The following is a 26,462-nucleotide window of genomic DNA, read 5'->3' as shown; positions in this document are numbered from 1 at the left end:
CCCCTTCATTCTCTTGGGGTCTTGTAGTCAGATGTGGGAAAGAATAAAGGAATTGTTTCTGCTTTGTCATGAGAGTGGAATACTGAAAGAGCTGAAAGACTGTCTTTGTAGCGGTTTGTTGAGAGATTCCATTTTCATTAAAAATCTTTTAGGAGAGTAAGAAAGAGGAAAGACACAGACAAAAAAAGGTGATGGAGATTATGTTACTGAAACAAAGCAAAATATTTGCACCAGCCACTTCTTTTCATGGGGTGTGGTATGATGCAGTTCCTGGTTGAGGAAATACAATATTGGCCATACATGTCTTGGTTCTAATTATTATCATCATTGTTACTCATGTCTTGTCCTGTTCTGATTGATTTTCTAAAACTGCTTTTGAGCTGATTTTTCAGCATGTCTGGTCTTTCTATTTTCACATAGTACAGAAATAAAAAAGGCTGTCTTTTCTGCTTGCCTATCAAACCATAAACTGTAGAAAGGACTTGACATGAGGTGTTTCAACTAATTTATGTAGTATATCATTTACAACATTTAACAGCACATAACATAAGATTTTTTCAGGAAAATTATACCAAAAAATGCATCTAGATTTACATTTTAGTGTTAACTTGTAATTTGTGGGCTTGGGAGCTGTCTTTGTAAAGCTGCAAGCTGCTAAGCAGGAGCCTACCTATCTTGCTAATGGCAGAAATCACTCCTGACTCCTGCTAAGTTGTTTCAACACAGCTCAGGTTGCCCTTTCAAGAAGCAATATGTATAGGATGTCCTTGTGCAGGTGAAATTCAGTGGGTGGCAGTTCAGAAAAAGAGTTAGCAGAGTGTCTTTTTCATGCGGTTCATCACCAAATCCTTCCGCCTAAGAATTTGGTCATTAGGGCCTAATTAGGTGCACTAAGTTTTTTCCCAGTCATTTCTCACTGGAAGTTACGTTTAAGCATTCAGTTCTTTAGAACTGTAAAACTTCCACCTTTTCATCCTTCTTGATAATATTTGATCTTGTATTTTAACAGCATGAGACAGTAGAAATCAAGACATTTCTTTAGTTCTGGCTGTCCTTTACCCGGAGAACCACAAAAATTGCTTTTAAATTTGAAGAAATTTTATGTGATTTGATCTTGTAAATGTATTTCAGGCTTGTTATGAATCTAAAAATTTACCTTGCCTGGATGATGACTGAGGCCAACAGTAAATTTCTAAAGCTAAATTTAATTTATCAGTGTATGTATCACAAAAAAATTGTTTTAAAGTTATATACTGGCTTAAAACCAGCATTCAGAACCACCTCTCTGGGTTGTGGTAATTCTTGTGCCTTTACCTGCCTGTCTTCCCTCAGAATTTTCTGGTCTTGTTGACATCATTCAAGTCCTTTTCCCACACTGAAATCTGACACATAATTCAGAACAATTCTCCATTATGTTTGCTGAGGAGATAACCAGAATGGAAGAAACAGGAGCATTTCAGATAAAGGCTGAATAGCATTTGGTAACTTAGGGAAGACTCAACATTCGTGGTCTCACTAGATAGAATAGCCTCTTGTCTTCACAAATAACAGATTAGATTTCCCATAGGGGCTATTCAGTACTGCTAGGCTGAAAGTACATTTTGTGAACTGGCTCGCTGTCTTCCTCCGTGGATGAGCAAATGGAGCTGAGAGGAAAATTTGAGATTTTGAACATTTCCACTGTACATCTAAAAAATCAAGACCGCCTGTGTGTTTCTCATTTGTAGTTGTGAAATGATTCATAGGGCACTAACCATCATTGTAATTCGGTGACCAGTTCCCCTGCTGAAGCTATTCTGACATATAAAAATAGTTATGTATTGGCCAACTGAAACCTGGTATAATAACCCAGAAGCTATGGCAGTCACTGAGCATATTGAAATTTAACATTCAAATCTTTGCTTAGTCTTTTCTGTATCCCAGTTGCATGCCCTGTATATGTGACAGATACCAAGAGTGGGCACAGTGAGTACCTTAAATCCAGTGATGGCATAATGGAGTTTCTTGCAAAAGTGTTACTTCCAGCCATACCTGTACTTAGTGAATAAAAGAGCAGAAGAGTGGCTGGGATTGAATACAACTTAAAACTGCTTGAGTAAATTTTGATGTGCTTACAGGAGACATATGAAATTACTCTGATTTGGGCTGCATGTCACTTAAGGGAGATGAATCAATTCCCAGGGTAAAAGCTAGGACAACAAAGCTGAAATCGGGTATGATAGATTACATGTAGACAGACATTGTCCTATTATGCTATGATCTGTACTGTTTATCAGTAGGCGGCCTGGACAATGTTTCTGTTCCTGACTTCAACAAGGCAAAACCACCTGTATAAAGATGCATTTGGAAATCACCCAAGTGTGAAACCTGAAACTTTAACAAGGAACAGAAGCAGATGAAATTTTGTGGCTTTCTTGACCATTATAAAGTCAGAGAGGTGTGTTTGAATCAGGAGTAAAGCATAACTTACTAATGAATAACTTTCTTTGGTGAGGTGCTGCTGGTCTCACTGACTGCTGCTCTAAAACCATTCCGTAATTTGTGGGCTCGCTCTGAAAAATATTTTAAAGGAATTAATACAAAGTAATGGTCTCCATTTTTAAGGATTTGTTTCAGCAATGCTTTTCAATAAAACAGCTGAAGCACTGAAGTCCTTCCTACGTTATGCATAATCAAAAAGGTGAGCAGAGAAGATAGTACATATGTTACAAAAGAGGGCTAAGGGGGAAGAAAAACAACTGTAGATCCCAGGGATCAATATTTAATATTTTAGAATACTGCAGTGGTCTCTTGGAGTGCATTTTTACAGTCATTCTGTCAGACATTTGTGGCCCAAGAAGAAAAATATCAGCAGAGATACTTAACTAGCTTTAAACTAGCACTCCAGATTGAAGACTTCCATTCCTGGAATTGGGAGCCAATGCTCAATATTTTCTGCAGGATTTGTGGCAGTCTGCTAAGGCCTTTTTTCTGGGTATGGAGCATCTGTTTCCAGGTTTATGTCTGTAGGAATTGCTGTGCTGGTCAGGGCCATGGCTGGTGACTGGTGCCCATCATAAATAGCTGCTTAGGGGAGATGGAAGAACAGGATGAGCACATCTGATTATTTTCCAGTGTTTTCCAAGACTCTCACCAATCAGGAACTTGAAGAGCTCTTGTTCTCTCAAATGTGGCTTCTATGTATCTAATTATCTTGAAAGGATTTCTGTCCAGAGACAGCTGTTTATGTTTGAAGAGACACACATCTTTAGTACCATTTGCAGTAACTTTGTTAATGAGCTCTATGGCTCTACTGGTGAGCTGTCTGGTGAGCTGTCTCATTTTGCTGCTTTTAACCTGATTCCTACTAGTTTTTTTGTATATGAAGAGAGAATGATCAAATCATCCCTGGAGGTTTTCTGTATGCCATCATGACTACAGAACATATTTTTTCGCTTAGCTCTCTCTTTTCCTGGGTAGGAAACCAATTGTTTGTTTAGTCACTCCTCATGCTATTGAGGGTGTTATTCCTCCTCTGAATCCTTTCCAGCTGGAACTGGAAAAGGGAAAGGATACATCAGTTACTAGAGTTTTGATTAGGAGTAGCGCTGTGGAGTCAAGTCAGTTTTGGACACGCTTGCTGTTGAAGTGGGGATCTTTTGTATGATAGGAAGGCTGGACCTGGTGTTGTAGAGTTGACACAAGTAGTTGCTTAGGGATGAAAGAAATAGGCTGGATGCAGAAAGAAGGTAGGATTCAGTGGATCCATCTTGCATCACTGTACAAGGATATGAGTCCCTCCAGTATGTGATCAGAAAGGAGCAGGTCAACATAGGATGTGTTACTCTTGGAAAGATACATCTCATGCTTTATGCTGAGTCCCTCAAAGCTGAGAAGATGAAAGAGGGCTCACTTGTTGTTACAAGGGTGCGCAGTTGGTCAAGTCAGGAACCTTTTTCTTGAAAGGATCTCATGTTGCCCTGACAGACAAAATTTTGTGCTCACAAACAACTAGAAACACTGTTGTTCTGTAAAGTACTAATAAATACGTATCCTTGGACCCAGCCCTGTAATGAGGAAGCTAGATGCAAGAGAGAGCTAATTTGACTTAATTGGGAGCAGGGAAGAAATTAGAAACTTTACTGTAGAAATAATATAGTTCATTTTAGACAGGATGTGATTTATGAAGATCAAGCCCTAAGCAGTTAGAAACGCTAAGGATAAAGGCTCTATTAAAATAACAAATTGCAGCCAGAGACTGGGTTTGCTTTTATTTCTTGTAGCATTTTGTTTCCAAAAGTGGTTAGATCATAATCTGTGAGGTTACTGAACTGCAAATGCAAATTTTCATGCACACAAGTAATACATTTTGACATAGAGGTTAACAAGAGAATGGTGCAAATTTCACACAGCACTGGCTTGCTAATTACGTTTGTTTATTTTCAGAAGCAACTTCATTTTCATTAAGAAATTGCAGATTCTGCAATAGTAATCTTTGCCAGTAGTTCAATAGCTCACACTGAACATTTGCTCTGCTACAGTAGTAATGAAAGTGAGCCTGAAAAATAGCTTAGAAAAAATGGTGGAATTTAGGAGTGCATGCATGTGGCAAGCATCTTCCAATTCAGTGTTGGATCCAGTTGAGAAAGGCTGAGGAATGGTTGAAAGGAGTCTATGAATTTTGATAAGATTTTTTGCATATTTGTTTTCTCTTTTGACCCAGAGTTGATAATGTGTTAGCAAAAAGATAAAAAGTGTCCTTTATAGAACATATGTAACCAGGAAAAAGGGAAGTATCCAGCATAAGCTTCCAGTGAGCAACAATAAGACAAACATTTTGGGTAACAACTACTAACAAATCAATCATAAGTTACGGAATAAAGGTTTAAATATCAGGGGGAAAGGAGCAATAAAGGAAAGGTTTGGAATATATTGCTGCTGCTGTTCCTGACTGTCCCTGTGCTTTCACCAGTATGCAGAAGGAAAGCGAGAATCCTGGGCTCTGTGTAGGCATTGTTCACACTGTAACACATTATTTAAGTCATTTGTACAAGACACGGACACCCTCTAGCAGCAGCACACAGGTATATGGGGAAGTAAAGGAGCTCAGCGTGTGGCAGCTCATTTCAGCCATGTCTAGGTCTTGCTTAGGCCTGAGGGAATGCCTATGCTGTGGGTGCAGCATTGGCATGTGGCTTTACCCTTGCTTTCCATGGAGCCAGAGCTGTGGAGGAGTGCTGGGCAAAAATAGCTTTGGTGTTTGCAGGGAGGGCTCTCTTAGAAGCAGCTCTCTGAATGCAGCTCTCTTGTTACCTGGCTGGGACCCACAGTGGTGTTGGGATGGGCCAGATCCAGGCTCCCTTAGCTCAGGGATCTGTGCATCCTGTGCAGTGTGCTGTGCAACCATGGCTGCTGCCCTGCATACCCAACCCTCATTTCAGGGATCAGTGACCCCATCAGGAGAAGGAAGCCAGGAGATTCTGCACTCAGGTAGAAACCAAAACAGTCATGTGTAATCACAGAGCCAAAGCATCACAGAATGTGTTGGGTTGGGAGGGACCACAATGGATCATCTGGTCCAACCTCCCTGCTCAAGAGGGGTCATCCTGGATCACGTTGCACAAAGTTGTGTTCCAGATGGTTTTTGAATGTGTCCCATGGAGGGAGACTCCATGACCTCTCTAGGCAATGTGGTTCAGTGCACAGTTAACCCCACAGTAAAGTTCTTCCTCAAATTCAGGTGGAAATTCCTGTGCATAAGTTTCTGCCCATTGCCTCTTGTCCCATGGCTGGGCACCACTGAGAGGAGCCTGGAAACCTCCTCTTGACACCTCCTTATCCTGCCTTCAGATACTGATAGACATTGATGAGGTCCCATCTCAGCCATTTCCTTTCAAGGCTGAACAGGCCCAGCTCCCTCAGTCTCTCCTCATAACAGAGATGCACTTGAGCCCCTGAGTTATTTTCAAAGCCTTTGCTGAACTTGCTCCAGGAACTCCATCTCTCTCTTATGCTGGGAACCCAAAACTGGACAGAGCACTCCAGATGCTGCCTCACTGATGTCCTCAAACTATTCTTTTTGTTTTCTGGAATATTTCAGTAAGTAATTTTGCTTCCAAAAGGACATTCGTACATGTAGTTATTATTCATAACCCAAATAGTACTATATGGAAAGAGTCTAAAACTACATACCTGTACAGAGCTGAACAGATGCCAACTCAATGTTCACAACCACAGGACTGGACATACCTCATGTGTTCAGTCTAATTATCTCACCCAGCATGTTTGAATGCTTTCTTTGTACGCACAGATTAAAGCATGGAAGTAAGACAAAATACTTCTGGCATCTGTAACTATGCCAAGGGCTGTATTCCTTAATGCTGCAACTTTGGAAGCGGCTCTTATGCCTGTCGTCACCTTTCTATCAAATGGCATCAAAGTGCTGGATGGAATATGGTCCCATAAATTTTTAATTGAGATACTTTTGGGTGATCTACCAAAATAATTTTGCAAGTATAGCTTAATTTTATATTTATAAGTCCAATGTTGCTGCTACAGAGGGCCGGGGGGCAAGTTTGCCATTGCTTTCAATAAGCTAGGTCTGTGAGCTAAATGCTAACCTCATTCCCACATATACTGTCTCTTAGAAGATGTAGAATTATACACATGCAAATGAAAGTAGAATTTGCTGCTGTAAAATTAATTTTTATCATTTACTTTCCAAAACCTCTTTTTTAGAAATGAGGCTTTCTGTGAGGATTGAATTGATTCTGCAGGACACATGATTTTGCAGTTTTGTCTCTTCCTTTGTCCAAACTTGTGTGGTACAGCATGCAACAAATTCTGTTAGCTACTTCTTAGAGCTAGCAGGCCTTCTGAGCTTATTTCATAAAGGTTTTTACTTTATTTGTGGATGATTTTTGAAAGTTAAAGCAACTACTCTAAACCTGAAAGCATTGTTGAAGCCAAAGACAAGGTTACAGAGAAGGGCCTTGTCAGTTTTGGTTGTTTTGGTTTGATTCCAGCTGTGGCTGAAATTGCTGCAGTGCAAGGTCAACAGAATTTCAACATGGTGGTGTCCTTTCAGGCACCTTTGAACAAACCCTGCACTGTCTCATTCTCTTAATTTGCTTTTGCATCAGACATAGCATTAGTTTAGACTGAAGAACCTTGTTGTCAGCTTTAAGTTTTATATATTTTTTACTTTATAGACATTCACAAAGATGGCATCTACTAATAGCACTAGATAAAGCAGTTTGAGCTCAGTGCTTTTTCAAGACATGCTCGAAAGAGTAGGTACTCACAGATTATGATTTTTTTCCCTGTAAAGTGTACTACTCTTCTTTTTCCCCTAGAGATTTTTGTTCCCTACCTTGAATCAGTGGGCTGTAATTGTAATAATTATATAGTTTGACTACATAAAAGTAGCTAAAATTATGGTTTAACAAGACATTTTCCATCCCTCAAATGTAAACACCTTTATAGGATTAATTTTTCGTCTTTGAATAAGCCTATTAGCTTATATACAGATATATACTATATATCTGCAATTAATTTAGGATCTATAAAAGCATAGAATTCTTGCATATCCATGGGAATCTGATCTCTAGTGACAATTTTGGAGTGATCTTCACATTTGGTAAGTCACTTCCAGACCAAAATTTACTGTAAATTACTTTGACTTTGGTACAGTGAATAGCCACAACCTCTCTGCTCACAGGTTATTTGCTCAGTATATTTTTTCCACCTTGCTGAATATATGTTCATGTGATTTGCTTTGTGTTTACACACTGATGGCAAGTAAGTCACTGGTGACTCAGTTGACTACTCTGTGGTTATGATAGATTCATTTTATATGCCTTCACTACTGAAAATCAGAGTTCTCCAAGAAGGTGCTCAACTATACTTGAAAAAGATTTTGTTTGGGGCTGTGAAAAACATCTTCAATTTGGATATATTTTTAGTAGCAAAATTAATAGATATTTAAAATTTCCTGAGCTACTTTTCTTCTTTGATCTGTCTGTCAGCTTGACATGAATAGAACTTACACTTTTGTGCTTATGCCTATTATCTTTTTTGCTTCTTTTTTGCAAAGCAGGTTGAGTTAATGCATTAAGAGTCACAAAAGCTTTTGGGAGTCCCTTGGCATTTATGTGATTAAAAGAACATTGAGTTTAAATGCAGTGTTGCTGTTAGAAACTGTCATGTTTGAAAACAAGTCAGCTATTAAATCAGTTTTCAGTAAATAGATATAATAACTTAATTTTCTTTTTAAAATATTTAGAAAATTAATGTGGATGGTGGTAATTTTGGAATGAAATCCTACCTCTTTTTGCTCTTCAGAAATAAATTTGAAATTAATGACTGTGAAGAAATAGTGCATTTTCCCCTTGAAATTAGAATTTTAAAACTTCACTGGCCAGTTGTCCCTGTCTCTTCTCTCAATACATTTTTGCCCCCCCAGTTACAGAACTTGAAAAAGGTCTGACATGCTTTCAGCCCCAGGAGGCTGCTCCCCTTTCTGAAGATATAGCCTCCCCTCATTAGTAGGTACATTTGGAGTTTTGCAGCTGATCCTGTACCCAAGAAGCTCATACCCCTCTTTGGCTAAAATGACATGGGAGGCTCAGTGGCTCTCCTGCATCACTCCCTGCAGCACAACTGTCACAGGCAGTAATTGGGCTGGCAATTAGCGAGGACACAGCCTGCTTCAGGGGATGGCATTGGGAGAAGCCCCACACCAGCCCAGTGCCCTCCCCAGGGGAACGCCTGTTAGGGGGGACACCGGGGGTCTGTCTCTGGGCTGGCCCAGGGTGGCTTCTAAAGAGGCCTCACAGCTCAGAGTAATGAATTCTGACAGTGCACTGGCACAGGGCAGTGGTTCAGTAAACTCTCTGCTTATAAAAAAAGTAAGGGTAGCCTGTGCTGTGATTAGTTGCTTCACCTTTGCGACTTGATAATCTCTGGATTTACTTAGCCAGTCTGTCTAAAGCTTCTCCCAGGATAAGCACAAGAGAATCCTCTGCCAGTTTTCCCCTTTTGTGGTTTCCTTGGAGCATTGCAGCATTTTCAAAAGGATGAACTCTCCCTCCCCATCCTAAAGAGTATTTCATGGAGTGCTGCAAGTTTATGCTTTCTCTTCTGAGTTGCCTGCTTAGCATGCTTGCTGCGGAGTGGAAAATGGCCTTTTTAGAGAAGGACAAAAAATGTTGGACTGAGGCTGAGGTCTACAAGTAACTATGATAAATATGTCCTGAGAACTGAGCTAAGCTTCTGTAGAGATTCTGGCTCTGGATGCTGGGGGAAGAAAAATGTCTGAGGTGGTTCTTGTGTATTCTCTGGATATTCTTCTAAGGAAGGCAGTTCACAATTTGGTGTAACAGTCCTAGGGTCATTGGCCCATAAAATGAGTATGCTGTCAGGCAAAGGACTGACAAATGATCTCTTTGTATGTGTATTTGTTTCAAATTTTCTCTCACTTTTGTGATGCCTCCTGTCACTGTTCAAGTCCCTGGCTCTTTGCTGGAGGAATCATACTCCCCAAGCTGTAGCATGAGCCACAAGGCTGAGGAGAACACTGTGGAGTGCTAGCCCTGGCCCCTGCATCCTAACAAATCAGGACCGTACTTGCTTTGTTTGTGTTAGTGCCAAGTCCTCATCTGTAAGAGCAGCAGGAAAAAGAGGGGTAAAATAGGAATGGAAAAGCGGTAAAAACATACCGCTTCTTGCAACCTGTGAATTTTGAAGGATCTTAATGAACCGATGTGTCATATGAGGCAGCACAGACTGAAGAGTGTGAACAGCTGTGATATGCTCAGCTTTTTATTTTTTATTTTTTAAATTCACTTTCAGAGGACCCCATCTCATGTAGTCCCAGCTAACATGTCAAACCCCCTCACTGTCCCTGTTATGTTACTTGTGTGAAATCTCTGGATGACTGAAATTTGAACCAGCAGCTTGAAAAAGAAATGAGCGAATACTCTCTTCAGCTAAAATAGGAGCACTGAATGTGAATTCATGTTATATGTTGTAAAATACAGTGGAAAGGAAATGGCTCATTATTGCACATCATTTTTTCTTAATAGCTCCACATGAAATTAATAAACCTTAAACCCCCATGTTTTAGAAGTTGTTCTAGATAAGAATCTAATGACAGGGAAGGAGAAATAGGAAGGGCAAAGCATTAGGGCTTCAATGACTTATGTTTAACAATTATCTGAGCAGCAGTTTCTAGTTTCAGTGATCTCATCTTCTTAGCTGCATACTAAGCTTCAGCACTGTTAGTTAATTATGTTGAAAAAACCTAGGAATTCTTTTTCTGGCAGTGTTGAGCAAGTGTGCTTTTTGTGGGATTGGTTTTTTGCACCACCTCTGTGACCACTAGCTTTGGTGGAAAGGAATTGCTGCCTTGCCAGGAAACACCAGATTTTCTGCATAAGTTCCTGATTCTTCACCCTCAAAGAGCTCCAGGGTTTTTGACTGAGATAAAATGAGTGGGCTGGACAGACATCATCTTTGCACAGAGCAAACCTAAGTTCAGATTATTCTGAAGTAATTCAAACATGGAGTGGGATATTATGTGACTTCAGCTATGTGGGAAGTAACTTTTGCAACAGCAGAAAAATCCCAGAAGTGCTTCATCCTCCTCCTCTCTCTCTGCTTGCTCTTTAGAGCAGCAAGAGGGCCTCCTTCATGTGAGAATGAACAACAGAAATATTCTCTCAAGAGACACAAAATTGTTAGTAGGAATGTTCTCCAGGTCTTATTCTGGAGAAGTCATATTACACCTGCAAAGTTGGCAGCTGCCATACACATTGTCTTGTCTTGGCTGGGCTCCCCAGTGTTGGAGGTATAGTGTTACCTCTTTACTAGTGCTGCTTGAGGTCAGTACATTTTCTGCTCCCTAAAAAATGCATGATGGTGATTTTATTTTGGTTACCATTATGAATTTTTCTGCAGAAACTCCTGAAAAAACAAGCATAATTTCAAAATATTCACGAGAGGTTAAGCCTCCCAGAGCTCACTATAGGCCATGCTTTCTCTGAGTATGTCAAGCCTTGCATTAGAGGAATTTGCATGTAGTGATGCTGTGTGCTGTGACTGTCAGAAATGCGAACGCTGGTGTGTGTGTCCCAGAGTGCTCTAATGAGCAGCACCACATCTACTCAAACTATTGTTTAGAAAGAGATTGTTCCAAGCATTCACCCTTAGTGAAAGGTCTGAATGCGAAGAAGCGAGATGAGGGGGAAAAGAAGGCTATTGTTAAATATATTCGCTTTGCAATCCCTCAAGGAAACCTCATTTCACTGAGCCTAAATGCTTTTCAAAGTGGCAGACTAAAAAAAAATTCTTTAAGAAGGTAAATCTGAAGAATTAAACTTTGTTTTTTTTATTTAGAAATGCTGTTGGTTGTGAATAGGGTCACTGCCTTTGTTGGAGGTAAGTGAATCACCTATAATGAGACTTGGCTATCGAATTTTACTCCTCTGCTTTTGATCTATTCACAAGCTCATCATGAGATTTATTTGTTGTTCAAAAATCTCCCTGCATTTCTGCTCAATAATGTTCCCGCATGAATAGCTGTCAAATAGCTGCTGTTGCTTGAGGTCTGGGCTCCAACACTGGGCTGTATTGGCCAGTTGCCTGGGTTACCTTTGTTACATCTGTCTGTTTCTTGTAGTAGAGCATTCCTGATACTAGTCAACACACTGAATTTTGAATAATTCAGTCAAATGTGAAATGCCAGCTGTGTTTTGGTTTATTTTTTTGTGACTATTGATATTTTTGAGATTGAAAAATAAACAACTATTCAAAAATTTATTTGCACCAGCTCTGAATGAAGAAAGAAAGCACAAATGAGAGTCACATATATTTCTGAGTTGAGAGTTACTTGCAATTTGAGCACCTTTCACAGGGGGAATGAAAACACTTTTATTTCATTAATTCTTAGGATTAATTTCTAACAATGGGATTTTTAAAAGTCTTTCAGTGGTATATAATTATTTATTTATGAGATAATTACAACTATATGAGAGATTTAATCTCTAGGTGAATATTTTTAGAGCAAAAATACCAAAGGACTCCTAAAGAAAAAGGAATTAATCTCTGCATATTGTGAACATATCACATGCATTTGAATTGAGTGGTACAGTCAAATATCCTTTGAAATCCGACATCCTGTAGAAACAAGGTAAATATATTTTCTTAAGGATATTTATTTGGCGCTGGTCTTTCAAGTACTTACTTATATTAATAGTTCTATTGTCTTCAGGGCAACTAATTTTATATGCATATAAAGTGATTGCTTGTGCTATTGCACATCAGTTTGGAGCTGTAGGCCCATGATGTTGGCAGTTCATGTAGTGGTGAGTCTTCTGCTCGTGTACCAGGACTGCAGTCGTGCAGTTACACAAATCTCTCATTCTTCCCCCCTTGTGGCACAAGGGAGCACAAGTGAATTAGCTCTTTACATGCTTGGTGTTCTCAGGACTCATCCTGGCAACATTTTCATAAGGTACTTTCAGAAAACAGATAAAATCTCATGCTATACTTTGTGCTGAAAATTGCTAAGTGATGTAAGTATCAGTCTCCAGCTATACCATAAGAAAATGAGGCAAAGTGGAATGGCTTGAAAAACTTTTTTATGAACAAGTCAGATTTTCTACTGACTCTGGGACACTAGGACTCAACACTATGCACAAGTTTTTTGCACAGATCCCAGGAGGGAGATTCTCAAATGCAAAAGGATGTGGTGTGAGAAGGGATTTTCAAAGGCTTAGAAACCAGACAGGTGAGGAGAATTGAGCCTATCAGACCTTTTTTCCTGCCTTTGAAAATATCTAAGCACCCTCGAATAACGATTTTTTCTGTTAGCTGTCATTGCTGTCACTGATTTTTTCTTTTTCTTATGGTAGTCCAGTTTATAATGCAGGGCAGTATCTGAATACAAAGAAAAGACACTATGTTTACCCTGGAGACAAGGTTTGGAGTTTGCCAGGGCTTCACGTTCTCTATATCTTTCCTATCAATAGCAGGACAACTGATCTGACTCCTTAAATCACATATACACTTGGCCAGATGAGGTACCCCAGTATCTTGTCTGTGACCCAGGCAATTGCAGATGTCTGCAGGACAGCATATGTCGAAAGCCATATTGTGGTATTTTCCTGATATACTGCTTTACTTGCCAATGACTTTTGATTCAAGGGCTCTGAAAGAAGAAATCTGCTATATTAGTATTTTATAGCCCTTAATTGGGTTTTCTTCCATGCATCTGTTGAATAATTTTGAACCCATTAGATAGTGTTTCATGAGCATGACTGTAAAGTATCTCATATATTTTTGAATAAATAAGAGAAATATAATTAAATGATACTGAAGACAGTCTTGTGCTCCTGGCACAGTGTTGATTGATGTCACTTGGTATAAAAATTATTACTAATCCCTCATTTGGCATTTTGATTCTTCATCTCATTTTGCTGATTTGACTAACAGAGCAGCGTTTTACTGTAAGGCTCTTTGAGAACTTCAGCATTTATACAACATGGAAAGCCACATTTTCTACTTCAAGAGCCTATCTATAATTGTAGCAAACACACACTTCACCCCAAAGGTGAAGTGGAGCTGAAAGTAAAGTACAGATATTGCTGTGGTTTGTAGAGGAACCAAATATCTGGGGCCACGGTCTAGGGAGTATGCCAGAGACAAGTCCAAGATTTCAAATCAGACCAGGAGAGCCTGGACCATCCTGTTTGTGCCTGCACCAGCCTACATGTAACAGCAGTGTAATAATCAAATTTGTCTTCAGGTGAGGCTTCAAAAGATGTATTCATCTCAACAGCCACTGCTTTGTTCAGTCATTCCCACTCCAGGGCACTTATCCTGTGTGAAATATAGAATATCACAATTGTAGTTTACCATACAAAGACACATTATCTATGTGTCTGGTCAATAAAAAGTGTCGCTTTACAGTTAATATTTAAGCTCCTTATCAGTTTACCTCAATGTTTGTAGGCTTAAGAACACAACTTACCAAAGCCTGCAAACTCTAGTGCACTGAACCACCTTTGCAGGTGTGAGTAGACCTGTGGGGGGAATCGTGTATTGCTGAGTACCGATCTGAAGATGGCAGCATTGGGTGAGCTTTGCACTTTCTTGGCTAAGCAGGGCACTCTTAAATACTAAATTGTAGTTGTTGCATGTGGCAAATTTATAAATCAGCTTCTAATTTGAAAGGCTTTTCTTAATGCTGCAGTTTGATATCACAAGTTAGTAGTAGGCAGAGACATTGCCATTTCTGTGTTTTATTTTAGTTAGTTATACTGAGACTACAAGTCTTATAAATAGTAAAGATTGGCTCTCACCAGCAAGCCCTAGCTCATAAATATGACTCCCTTTTATTACAGTAACAATTATAATATTTTTTGAACCAATGCAAGAGAAGCTCCCTCTTTAAGTACTGTCTATCCATCAGGGAGGAAGTGGAATCAGGTCCTACCTATCTCGTGGGTACTGCTCACCCGGGACAGCAGGGATTGCTCTCTCCAGTGCCTGTGTTGGCTCCTCTGCCTTCTGTGCTTTCCAGCTCCCAGAGTGCACATCCTCAGAGGAGTGGAGAACGTTTCTGCTCCTTCCCTCTGCTGGCCCTATAGATTGCTAAATGGGCATTTGACTTTCTCCTGGGAGCAGCATGACATTGGTTTGGTCGTCTTCAGCCTAAGAAAGGTCAACAGTGGAGGTGCCCCACATGTGGGCACTAAGTGCAGCTCTTACAGATCTAAAACATACAAACACCAGACTCCTGTTTAGCTGCTGTTGGCTTTAAAAATGAAAATGAGCATGATCACTGTGTTTTATCAGGAGTCTAATCCTGCTGTATGTCTGTCAGAATGTTAATGTTAGTAGCATAAGAACTACTACCTGATAGATTCCTCTATGGAACCCTGAGGGAGAGGGGACAAATTCAAAGATACTAGTAGGAATTAAGTGTAAAGCTGAGTAGTTAGTTTCTAGCTGTGTCAGCATGTATACAAGCAGGACTGTGGCCTACTGATAGCTGTTTTGGCAAAATATTCAGGCAGGGAAGCAAAATTTGTAGTCTTTGTGATAGGTCTCTCAGCTTCTCTCATTACTTCTGTGATGCCTTTGTCATTTTGTCTTATTGGCTGTTTGTCCCTGAGACAATATTTTTAGAAACCAGTTGTCTTGCCTACCTTCTAAGTGGTGATATCAGCTGATGTACTGAAAAATTTTATGCCAGCTTGATTTCCCTGAGACAACACCAAAGCCAGAGGTGGAAATTTGATTTTTTTTTTGGTTTGTTTCTTTGTTTTGTTTTATTTGATGATGTTGTGCTTTCACCTTCCTTTATGGATATCTCTGCATTTGACTACTGTGATGGAATCAGACTTGAGATGTTTGAAGTCTCTGCCACTGGTTCCTTCTTCTCAGCTGACTGAGCAGGTTTGGATCAGACATGGGGCTCATCAGTTTTTATTCTTCTTTTTATTATACCCTTCTGCATAGTGCTATGCTGTATGAATCACTAGCTGTACAGAAACTTTTATGAGGCTAAGCAATTAATAATTTTTGAATTTCTAAAGATTGGTTGAACTTAAAAGAGCTGTTAATTTGTAGTCTTCTATATTTAATATGAAACCCAGTTGGGATTAAGGAGGAAGTTAATGGAAAAAAACCAACATTGTATTAGGATGTATTCTGAAGTTACTTAAAAAGATTAAAATTTACTACAAAATATTGGGTAATTTCTTATCCTAAATTTATATCTCCTGCAAAAACATATAAATCTTCTAGGTACAGTGGAGTTATGCCTCTTTGTGCAAAGCCTGAAATTGTCAGATGATGTAATAAACACAAATATATATAGGGATATGTGTATATTTACGTGCAATATTTTTGTATAACTTACGATCTCTACTTCCTAAAACCTTCATATGTTTACAATATGGAATAGTTACCATCTTAATCTCAAATGTTTGATCTAATATCAAAAAGCATGTGATGTGTGGTAAAAAACAAAGTAAAATCCAGTACCCTAAGAGCAGAAGTGACTGTGATCTTTAGCATTTAGTGAACAGTAGGCTGTCAGTACTTCTTATGGTCTTCCTAACATTTAACTTTGTTAGGTGGGTACAGCAAAATTAGATACGATACTGTAATGTTGATTTAACAGATCTCTTTTTGCAGCTTGTCATCACTTTTACAGGTCAGATACATTACCTGATGGAATGTAGACCTCAAAAACTATGTTATTGTTCAAATGAATTCATTGATCAAGTGAATTCATTTGACTGAATATAATTTTCTTTCTGGAATTTAAGAAGCCAAATGCCATATTCATTCTTTAGTTATGACAGAACAAAATCTAGTGAAGACTAAGGCCTCAACTCAGGAATGCTCTTAAGCGCATACATATAAGTAAATTAATTTTAATTCAACTCAAGTATGTTTCAGACTTTAAAGTGATATCAGCTTTAGCTTAAAACTAAGTGCTCTGAACTACATCTTAGACATCTTCAAATGCTCCTAGACAGTCAGACCAACTGCCTTGCAGGATTCTGTTTTGGGGCATCTCATTTATTTCTGAAGGTTTCAAAAACCTCTGTAGGTTACTATCAGTACCTTTGATACCTAAAAATGATCTTGCTTGTCTGTTCCTAGCTGGCCATTCCTGTGAACTGCTTGTGTACCCAGACAAAGAACAAAATCCCAAATTTTTGTGCCAAGCTTCCTTACTGCTGAACATGACATTTAAATTACTTAGCAGCAACAATACACGATATCTGAGATTATGTTCAAAGTAGGTAATTCTAAGAAGTGGGACAGACAAGTGAATATGGTATGATTGTTATTGCTGAAGTGCCTGTTTGCAGCTATACTATTTGTACTGAATATCTGTATATTTTACAGTGCTATTTCTTTACCATTGAATTTGGCCTTTGCAAGCAAGAAGGACAACTGCGTGCTTATGGGGCAGGACTTCTGTCTTCTATTGGAGAGTTAAAGGTATGTATCCTTAAAGCATAGTAAAATTTTAATCTTAACAAAAAAAAGGTGTATATAAATATATTGACTTTCAAATAACAGTTATAATTCTCAAGATAAAAAGCTTGTATTTAAAATACAGTATTGACCTAAAAGCTTTGTTTGAAATATCAGCTGGCACTTGAAGCATGAAATGGACTTGTAAGGCCCAAAGTACCAAAGCAACTATAAACTAAAAAACTGATTTCTGTTTGAATTTTTATTTCTTGTCAAAGGGGGCTCAAGGGTTCTAGCAGGTAAGAGTGCCTTGGGCTCTAAAAGCTTTGTTTGGATGAGGAGCACGTATTTTTAATACCCACAAAAAAGTGCTAGAAATCAGACATGATTCTGTTCTAAGTAATCCAGTTACTTGAGTGGATTCATTATTGATATGAAAAGAACAGCATTCATTAAGGTCCTGATATGATTAATCATATTTAAAATTAAGGAATGCATATGAACTCACATTGAACTTGCCTATGTCACAACACATAGAGCCCTATTCTTTTAAGAGTGAAAGTGTTTAACTTTGCATGGTGTGTGTAGTTGAAGTGGATAATTTATTGCCTCTTTTAATGCCTAGAAAACATGGGGAATGGGCAAAAGGTATTTTGTCACAGCTGTAGTATTTTGGGACATACTACATCTCTCAGCAAGGGGGAAGGGAAGGGTAGAGAGAGGGAGGACTATCATCTTCAGAGACCCAAATGAACTCTCAGTGGCTTTGCAGGTAAACATTTGGACTTAGAAGGCACATATGGAAGAGTATTGAAAACTATTTTGCAGCATTGTTTATTTGAGTTTTCACATCTTCCCACCCTCCAGGGCTGGCTTTCAGTGAGCTACTTGGCAGTTTAATAGAAGTATCTCAGTCTCTTTCTGCTATTTGTTTTACCTGTAACTGTGAATATTTGGGGTGCACCTCATTAGTGAAACTGCTATACTTCCAGTAGTAAACAATGTTGAAGAAATTTACCTTCTCTAGTGCTTTTTTTTTGATTGCATTAGAGCTGCTCTCAGTTCTGTGCATACTTCAGCCACGGAAATATTCCATATCTGCCTGGCAATATTTTCTACTCACAGTGCAAAGTTGTTTGAATGAAAAGAGATGAAGATGCCCCTCGCGTTTTGCTTTGGCTCAGCAACATTCAGTGCTACGCCCCAAACTCTGCAGGATACTCTAAAGAATCAGACCTTTTATTTAAACTAACAGTTAAGGTTGCCAGGTGATGACCCTGAAAAGACCTACCATATAATTTACAAAATCTAAGGGCATAAAAAAGAAGAAATGAATAGTCTAGAACATAATAAATCTTCTACCATCAATGTCATAAACAAATGCATTATTCTTGTCAAGTGTGCATATTTGGTACCACACATTTGTGACCCTAGATCTGGGTTCTTTGCTCAGCAGTAAACTCAGAGTATAAATGCAAAAAATAATCATTTTGAAAAGCAATGCTAAAAGCTAAATAATCTGCACATTAACGGACTATATTGATCTGCACCGTGTTATGGCCAGATATATATCATAATAATTTTGCTCTAAGTCAATAATATTATATAATTTTCCGTTACACTACATATATATTTTGTAGATATGAAGCCAGAAGGGACTACTAGATCATCTGATTTGACCTCTTGTGTATCATAAGGTACTAAATTTCACCAGATCTTGCATATACTGATCTTAAGTTAGAAATTTCAGTTACTGATAAACTAAGCACTTTTGTGCTGTGGGAACAGAACAGCAGCATACCAAAGGTAGACATAGTCTCCATGAAGGGACTCATAAGGTGAAAAATATTGAAAACTCTGTGGAAATATGCTCCAGGGTAGAAAGCAAGGTAAAAGTTAAGGAAAAAAAAATAAAAAACAACTAAGATTTCTGATAAAATGACCATGGGAGAAGCCATTTCTGGACTGCAATCCTGGCATGAATGTGCTTCTTGCCAGCAAAATATTATCAGGGAGGTGTTTGGGAAGGAGATGTCTGGGCACCCATGACTTTGGTGCACAGCCTTGCATCAAGCCATTGTCACTTTCTCCTGTTTTTTGAGAAAACAATCTCCCTCCCAGCTTCTACTGGGAGGGCAATTTTCTTCCTTGACCTGAAGAAAGGTCATGCTAATAGACTGTTGTTGAGATCCTGATTGTAACTGAAATCCTTATTGATGGCAGCAATTGCTCTGAAAATGATGAGAACAATGCTGGCTATTTCAGCATTGGTGAGTGGGGAGGAGGAGGAGACTCAGTGTGCATGGCCATGACATGTCCCTGTCATGTGTGCAACACTCATACTTCACACAGGTGTCAGAGTGAAGACATCCTTTCAAAAATAACTTCTGCCATACTTTAGATGGGGATGGCTGTGGCCCATAGAAGCTCAAATACTTATGTATCCCTCCCACTAGGAAGGCAGATCTTGAAATGTTGAGTTTTGCTAACTTGAGTTTAGAGTAATAGACCAGTTTAGGTTGGAAAAGTTCTCCATGATGATCAAGTCCATTTGTTAACCCAGCACTGCCACATATGCCACTAGGTTATGCCCTCAAGTGCCATATCCACACATCATTTAGATACTTCCGGGGATGGTAACTCAACCACTTTCCTGGGCAGCCTACTCCAATGTTTGGCAACCATTTTGGTGAAGAAATATTTCTTAATGTCCCATCTAAACCTCCCCTGGCACAACTTGAAGACATTTCCACTTCTCCTGTCACTTTTCACTTGGGACAAGAGACCAACCCCTACCTGGTTACAATCTCCTTGTAGGTAACTACAGAGAGTGAAAAGGTCTCCCCTGAGATACCTTTTCTCCAGGCTAAACAAACCCTGTTCCCTTAGCTGCTCCTTATCATTGTGCTCCAGACCCTCCCCAGCTCCACTACCCTTCTTTGGACACCCTCCAGAGCCTCAATATTTTTCTTTGAGTGAGAGGCCCAAAACTGGACAAGGACTTGAGGTATGGCCTCACCAGCACTGAGGGTCACTGCCCTGCTCCTGCTGGCCACACTATTGCAGATACAGACCAGGATGCCATTGACCTTCTTGGTCACTTGGGCACACTGCTGGCTCATGTTCAGCTGTTGACTAGCACCCTCATGTCCTTTTCTGATGGGCCACTTTCCAGCCACTCCTTGCTACTTGGGCTTGATGGCACCCAAGTGCAGAACCTGGCACTTGGGCTTGTTGAACCTCAACCACTGGTCTGTGTCCATTGACCCATCCTGTTCAGATCCTCTGCAGAGCCTTCTTGTTCTCCATCAGAACAATGCTCCTGCCCAAACTGGTGTTCTCAGAAAATTTACTGAGGGTGCCCTTGAGACTGCACAGGCATATTTTATTAATGTGCTTTTGCTAGCAAGAAGAAAAGCCTTTCTCCAGCTTCTGTCCCTATCAGCTCTCTTTTCAATGCAGCAGTATGCACAGGAAATAAAATGGTGGCCAATTTTATGTATAATTTGCATAAATTTCTAGGAGTACATGAGTCTATTTGCAAGGCAGAAATGGCAAGCAATATTTGGGTTGTTTGGAGGACTGAATGGCTTGTTCAGTCATCCCTGTTTCTGTATTACACTGCTCCACTTCACAAATCTAGTCAACAGTTCTAGTAACAAATAAAAAAAAAATAGCTAGAGAAATGTGTGCACCAGCCATCACTATAGGATTCCCATGAAATCTTTTTCCCCACTCAGTATTTAGACCTAAAATTTCAGATAATGAAAAATGCATCTCCTTATGTGCATGCTATGAAAACATCAAGTAAAAAAAAATAAATTAAAAGCACAACAAAATAATGAGAAAGAGAAGATTAAAAATGAAGCCTGGGGGGAATAGAATAATACAGTAAGTAGTTATAAAATGCTCTGCCTAATATAGTCAGGTTAACTCTAGCTAACACTATTACACAGTATGTATTTGGGGCTTAGAGATAAGGCTGAAATAATGTACATTTCAATTATTAAAACTGTTTCTAAAAAGCAGTTCAGATGTCTTTGGTAACTTTAATCCATTTAATTTGTATGATGCTCTCTTGAACTCTTTCATTAAAGGAGTCTCCTATCAACTTCAGTTGGCTGTAGATCAAGTAATACATCCCTGTTGTATGCTACTATACTGAACAGAGAGGTAGACTTAAAATCTCTCTCTATAAATTTTTGAAGTCAAGTACAGTATCCAATTGTATTTTTTAATGATAATTTAAGAAGGGCCAGCATTAGACTTTATAAAAAAATATTAAAATGCAAATTTTGGCTCTGTTTTCTGAAGAGGATGAAGAAATCAACTCCTGGATCCCAGGTGTTAATTTTAAGAATCTTTAAATAGTGAGATTTTCCATATTTTTCTAGAATTTCTGTAAAATTACACAATTGAACAAAATGTTCTGGTAATACAGGACACTGTCAGATTCACAACACATATTGTAGATAAGCAGGAAAACATTTAAGAGCAGGTTTTTCAAGACTCTGTGTACTCCCCCTGGGAAAATAAGGTGATAAAATCAGTACTGGCACTCACACAGCTTCTCACCTGTGTTCCTATTCTGCCCTCATGTACTTCTCAGACAGTGCAGTATTTATAACTCATCTCAAGTTTTCCCCTTTCTAGCTGAAGATTTTACTTTTTGGGTTTTGTTTCATTTATTTTCTTTCTCAGACCTGAAAAGCTCTGAGTTGTATTATTGCAATCCATTTTTATACTCAAAGGAGGAATTACAAGACCAAACTCTTTTTTCATGTGTCAGTGATAGTGGTCACTTAGGAAATGATTCACAGTTGTGTAGTGTAAATGCTTGGTGCCATCTGACATGCCCTAGTATTTCTGACCAGCCGCCACCGCAGAAATGTGTAAAAGGCTTCTTTAGATCCTGTGCTGTATCTTCCATTCTCAGTACAATACATCAGGCAGCCTAGCCCTTAAACACCTATTGTTAGGCACCTCAATCACTCTTTGAATCTTTCATCTGGCAGGAAGTGGAGGCATTTCTTTATTGTTATGCTTATTTTCAGTACAAATGATTGTCTACTTCTTAATCTGTCTGATAGTGCTACTTTTCCTGAGAATCAGTGATGATTAATTTCAAAATTTCACTCAAAATTTTTATTTCTTGAACTGAAGAAGACTCACCAATACTACTAGCATTAGCAGTACAGTCTGTATGAATGGGCTGTTAGAGACCATTACCACAGATCCACATGATGGTGAGATGCCCTATTTTACCAAAAGCTATTTTCCATGAGTGCTAGCCCTAACATCTCATTGGAGGTGGATAACATAGAGGTTTCTGATGGAGAAATACATATTGGGTACTTATTTGAGTTCACTAAAGAACTGAATGTCCAACCAAACCATAAGTGAATAGCATGTATTTAAAAAACACAGGCTGGAAGCTGAAGGCTTTTGGACTCACCAGACAATTTTTTTTTTGTTTTTTTATGTACTTCAAAATGTTGAGATTGCCAAGGACCAGCATTTTACAGCCCTGTAAAGTTTCTGATAAATGCTCTGGTCAGCTTTGAGTCCGTGTCTTGACCATTCTATTTCACATGAGATTATGGTCTCTCTGAAGGTTTGTCTGTAGGCTCATTTCAATTGCTGATCTCTGGCATTACTGGTGTCAGAATATCACCTCAGTTGCAGATGTTCCATATGCCAGGCTGTGCAATTTGAAGACGCCATCCAGACTTGCAAAGATGGAAACATTGCTTTGGTAGCCAAGACAATTCCTACTTGATCTAAGAGCCAAAAGGACTTGGAGGGGAGACAGGGATCTTGGGTGGGAATTCACCAGAATTTACATCTTTTGTTTCCAAACTGTAATCCTAAGAATAACTGATCTGCTGTCACCTAATTTTGAAGGCATGTCTGAATACTTCACCCTTGGTTTACAGGGTGCACATGTGTTGCTGTCCTCATGTTCCACTCTCTGCAGAGTTGCTTTGTGAAACAGCAGCTCTGTTCGTGTATAACTAAACTGGGATCCAGAAAGAATCAGTCATTTCATATGGATTATCTAAGGAGAATAACTAGAAAGGCTTTCTCAGTAGTCATCCCTGAGAAAGCATCAACCTTTCCTTCTCTTTAAAGTTTCTCCTTTTATAAAATTAGGGTTCAGTGACTAGAACAGTTGTTCACAATGTTGGAGCCCACAGGCTGGATCCCTTCTTGATGCTGATAACTTCAGTCCCAAGGACTAGACCTGGCCCATCAGAGGCCATTAGTAAGTAGAGAAGTTGATAGCGTCCCCCTTTCTGTTGAACCTTTCACAGTACAGCAAAGAATCCATGAGCCAGAAGTAGTCAGTTCCTATGGAATCATGGCCAGTATCATCATCTTCATTCCCTGCAGGGAATCAACCTCACTCAGTCCACTCAGAGTTTTGAAACTTTGTGCTTTAGACACCTGAGCCACCAAGTCTCACCTGCAAGCACAAAGGCACCTTAAGAGGAGATTTTTATCTATAGATACCCTCCCAGGGAATCTATTATAATTCCAAGTAAGAAAAGGCAAATTCATTTTGAGAAAAGGAGGTAAATGCCTTAATTTATAAGCATTCAACAACATGGTTCTGCAAAGAGAAAGTGACAACAGGGATATAGACAGGGACCTAATAAGGTGAGTCTGTTCCTGCAGTCCTTTTAGAAGAGGGTGATGGTTGAGAGAGCATTGTTTATATTTGTTTTCAAACCTGTTTGACTAATGGCTGGTTAGAAACAGCAAACCTTGTGAGAAGGAAAATATACATGTACTAAAGAAAGTTAATTCCCTGACATTTTAAGATTCCATGCATTAATTTTTCATGTATTTATTTTTGGAGAGAGAGGAGGTGGGAGGAAGAGGCTCTTGTTCCAGTTTTCTGTCCTGCTATTTGGAGACTTCAGGTTGAGAGATAGTGTGATATTTTCAGAGCCTTTCACAGGGATTTAGGAGTGAGTATGAGCAAGAGCAAGGATAAAAGTTGTGAATACCTTAAGGTTAATACTTTACTCCACTATAAAGAATGTCCATGCAGATGGAAAGTAAAGAAATCAGAGGCACCTTCGGACCTCAGGGATCTGCTTCCTCCCTGTCATTTCTTTATGCTTTTCATTCATATCTTCACTTTATATAGGTATCAGGGGACTAAAGAGGGTTGAAAGGTGACCTAAATATGCTCTGCTTTCTTACCTTATACTTCTGTAACAGAGGACTGAGAATGAAAATATGTGTGTTCTGGAAGATAAGATAGATGCAAAAGCCAACCCAAGTATTCAAGTTGAAAGGGGAGTGAGAAAACACTTTCCTGGAAAATGTCTCAGTACCTGATTTTCAGTTCTGAACCTCTCTTTTCTAGTGACTTGTGAAAGTCATAGAAAGAGAAAGGCTGATCAGAAATCTCTGGTCTGGGTAGCATTTGCCTTATCTGCCCAATATCTCTTGTAATTATCTATATCTGTTTAGTTATTTTTTCTTTGCAGTACTATGTGAAGCATTATTGCTCAGTTTGTGTGGCAGAAGAGTAATGTATTTCACTGTCTTGCAATACATTGTCATTATTGAATGGGTTTTCAGATAAGTAGTTTCACTTTTACTGTCAGGAAAATACTATATGATTTTAACTTGAAAATGTAAAGTACAGATTACATGAATGGTTTAGTCAGACCCAATTTACCCGCCAAGATGAAGATGAATTCTGCTAGTTAAATGAGATTTTGGGGACAATATATGCTTGTAATTGTATAGATAATTTTTCAAAAATGGTTATTTGATGATTTTTCTTTTTCCATCTGAACATTTACGTCTGTGTATGTTCATGGCAGGTACATTTCTAACACCCTCTTTATTATTTTATTATTAAGGGGAAAAACCATCTCCCATAAGTAAGAGCCTTTTAAATAACAAATTCTGTTGACTGTTCAAACGGAAAAAATGCTATAAGTAAAATAAGATGAGCTACCAATTAGTGGGAAACATACAGGACAGCGATATAAATGCTGTACGTAGGAGCAGCTGATGTAGATACACAGCATAATCAAAATCCAGTTTAACAGATCCTGTGGTGTATTTTGCAGCATGCTCTATCTGACAAGGCCACTGTGAAAACATTTGATCCAAAGACAACCTGTTTGCAAGAATGCCTTATCACTACTTTCCAGGAAGTTTACTTTGTTTCAGAGAGTTTTGAAGAGGCCAAAGAAAAGATGAGGTAAATTATTTTCCCTGACTCAAAAGTCTAATTTTCTCTTCTTTAGTGGCTGGGGAAGAAAAAGGAAGTTAATTTTCTTTTTTTCCTTTCAGGGACTTCGCCAAATCAATCAATCGTCCCTTCTCTGTGTATTTCAATCCATATACGCAAAGCATTGAGATTCTGAAGGATACCAGGAGTATAGAAAATGTTGTCCAGGACCTCCGCAGTGATCTAAACACTGTATGTGATGCTTTAAGCAAAATGAACAGATATTTAGGGATTTGATATGTTTGGCACTGTGATTTGCTGTCAGTTGCTCTTTCTGTAGCCAGTTACATGAGATGGCTAAATTATCAGAGCCATCAGTTTTCCCTTTACAGCTTGGCCTGTGGCTTGCATTATTGTGTAGCTCTGTCTAACTGTAATGTGCAGACAAACCAAGGCAATGCTAATTTGTAAATGAAACATGGAATGTGGCAGAATGTGATCATCAATTATTCAGCACAATGTCATGTACAAGTATACCATTAAAAAACTTTCCTGGCAACAGTTTGGTTTCCACAAAATGATTCACTTCAATGTTTAAGAAATGGTGTTGCTGATTTCATTAGGCCTGAGTTTATTTCTTCATTATCCCTTCCCTTCCGCAAGAATCTGGAAAAAAATTGTTTGCCACATTTTAATTTTCTCTGTAAGAAAACATTGTTTCTTTGTCTAATGGTAAAGACACTCTGTTGTCCATATCTGTTACAGAACTTTGTCTCTTGTGACTGAACAATACAATTTGTGTACCAGTAGCTACCAGAGATTAGGAAGGATATGTATTGGTACTAAGAGGTCTGTGAAGATTATACATAATGAGAACCCACAACTGAGAAATGTTCAATGTGGCTGAGCAATTGCAAGACACTAAAAAAAGAAACCTCTGATAGTTCATGTAGAAAGGTAGTTGTAGTTCACATGTGTTACCTGTGACAGTCCCTAGAGTGCTTCCTCTGAGATTGCTATCTGGAAATAAGAGATTAAGCACTTGTTTTAACGTCACTGTTACATGTGAATCCAAAGTCCTTCTACATCCTTGTATGTCTTCTTCATTCCCTTGTGTCTTGAACTTAACTCCTCTTGTGTTTCAGGCACAGTTTGCCTTTCCTCATTATTCTACAGTCAACCTTGACTTGGCCATGCTTGACTGGGTCTACACTGTGCCAGTATCAGAACATATAAAAGGGTGAATAAGGAAGTTGTTATTTAATTATGGCTGAGATGATTT

The 26,462-nt window shown here is 38.9% G+C and overlaps 1 protein-coding gene across 1 annotated transcript in view; it reads left to right on the top strand.

The window, feature by feature from the left end:
• TPH2 (tryptophan hydroxylase 2) overlaps nucleotides 1-25,739 on the top strand; it is a 51,761-nt gene extending 26,022 nt beyond the window's left edge. The window contains exons 9-11 of the mRNA XM_005480606.4: nucleotides 16,909-17,004; nucleotides 25,077-25,210; nucleotides 25,303-25,739. Coding sequence (XP_005480663.2) covers nucleotides 16,909-17,004; nucleotides 25,077-25,210; nucleotides 25,303-25,477 — 405 coding nt within the window. The 3' untranslated portion in view covers nucleotides 25,478-25,739. The remainder of the gene's footprint in view (nucleotides 1-16,908; nucleotides 17,005-25,076; nucleotides 25,211-25,302) is intronic.
• The last annotated feature ends 723 nt before the right edge of the window (nucleotides 25,740-26,462 follow it).

The sequence above is a fragment of the Zonotrichia albicollis genome, chromosome 4 (assembly GCF_047830755.1).
Source record: "Zonotrichia albicollis isolate bZonAlb1 chromosome 4, bZonAlb1.hap1, whole genome shotgun sequence".
Classification (NCBI taxonomy): Eukaryota; Metazoa; Chordata; class Aves; order Passeriformes; family Passerellidae; genus Zonotrichia; species Zonotrichia albicollis.
The sequence above is the reverse complement of the archived record's forward strand: the minus strand, read 5'-3'. Positions and strand labels throughout refer to the sequence as shown.